Source organism: Buceros rhinoceros, unplaced genomic scaffold, assembly GCF_000710305.1.
Source record: "Buceros rhinoceros silvestris isolate BGI_N320 unplaced genomic scaffold, ASM71030v1 scaffold9634, whole genome shotgun sequence".
NCBI lineage: Eukaryota > Metazoa > Chordata > Aves > Bucerotiformes > Bucerotidae > Buceros > Buceros rhinoceros.
The window spans coordinates 1-248 of NW_010406449.1; the positions used below are offsets into that span (position 1 = coordinate 1).

The window sequence follows — 248 nt, forward strand, 5'->3', positions numbered from 1 at the left end:
GGAGCGAGGTGCTGGTGGGAGATGTGTTCGCGCTGCACTTGTCCTCCTGAGGAGGAACCGTGTGTGATCTTCTCTGTGACAGGGTGAGATGTGGGGACAGGTTTTGGTCACTGGACTCTCCTACTTCTCCAGGCCGGTGTTCGGGGAGACAGAAAGATGCCGTTGCAGCCATTTACTCCTCCGTTGCCTGAAACAAGGTTCCTTCACGCCGGCCGCCTCGTGTACAAATTTAAAATCCGCTACGGCAG

The 248-nt window shown here is 56.0% G+C and overlaps 1 protein-coding gene across 1 annotated transcript in view; it reads left to right on the forward strand.

Annotated features, from left to right (window-relative positions):
* Positions 1-156: 156 nt before the first annotated feature.
* LOC104491639 (chromosome unknown open reading frame, human C11orf85) overlaps positions 157-248 on the forward strand; it is a gene marked incomplete at its 3' end in the record, with an annotated part of 7,607 nt that continues 7,515 nt past the window's right edge. The window contains exon 1 of the mRNA XM_010134088.1: positions 157-244. Within this exon, the coding sequence (XP_010132390.1) occupies positions 157-244 (88 nt within the window). The remainder of the gene's footprint in view (positions 245-248) is intronic.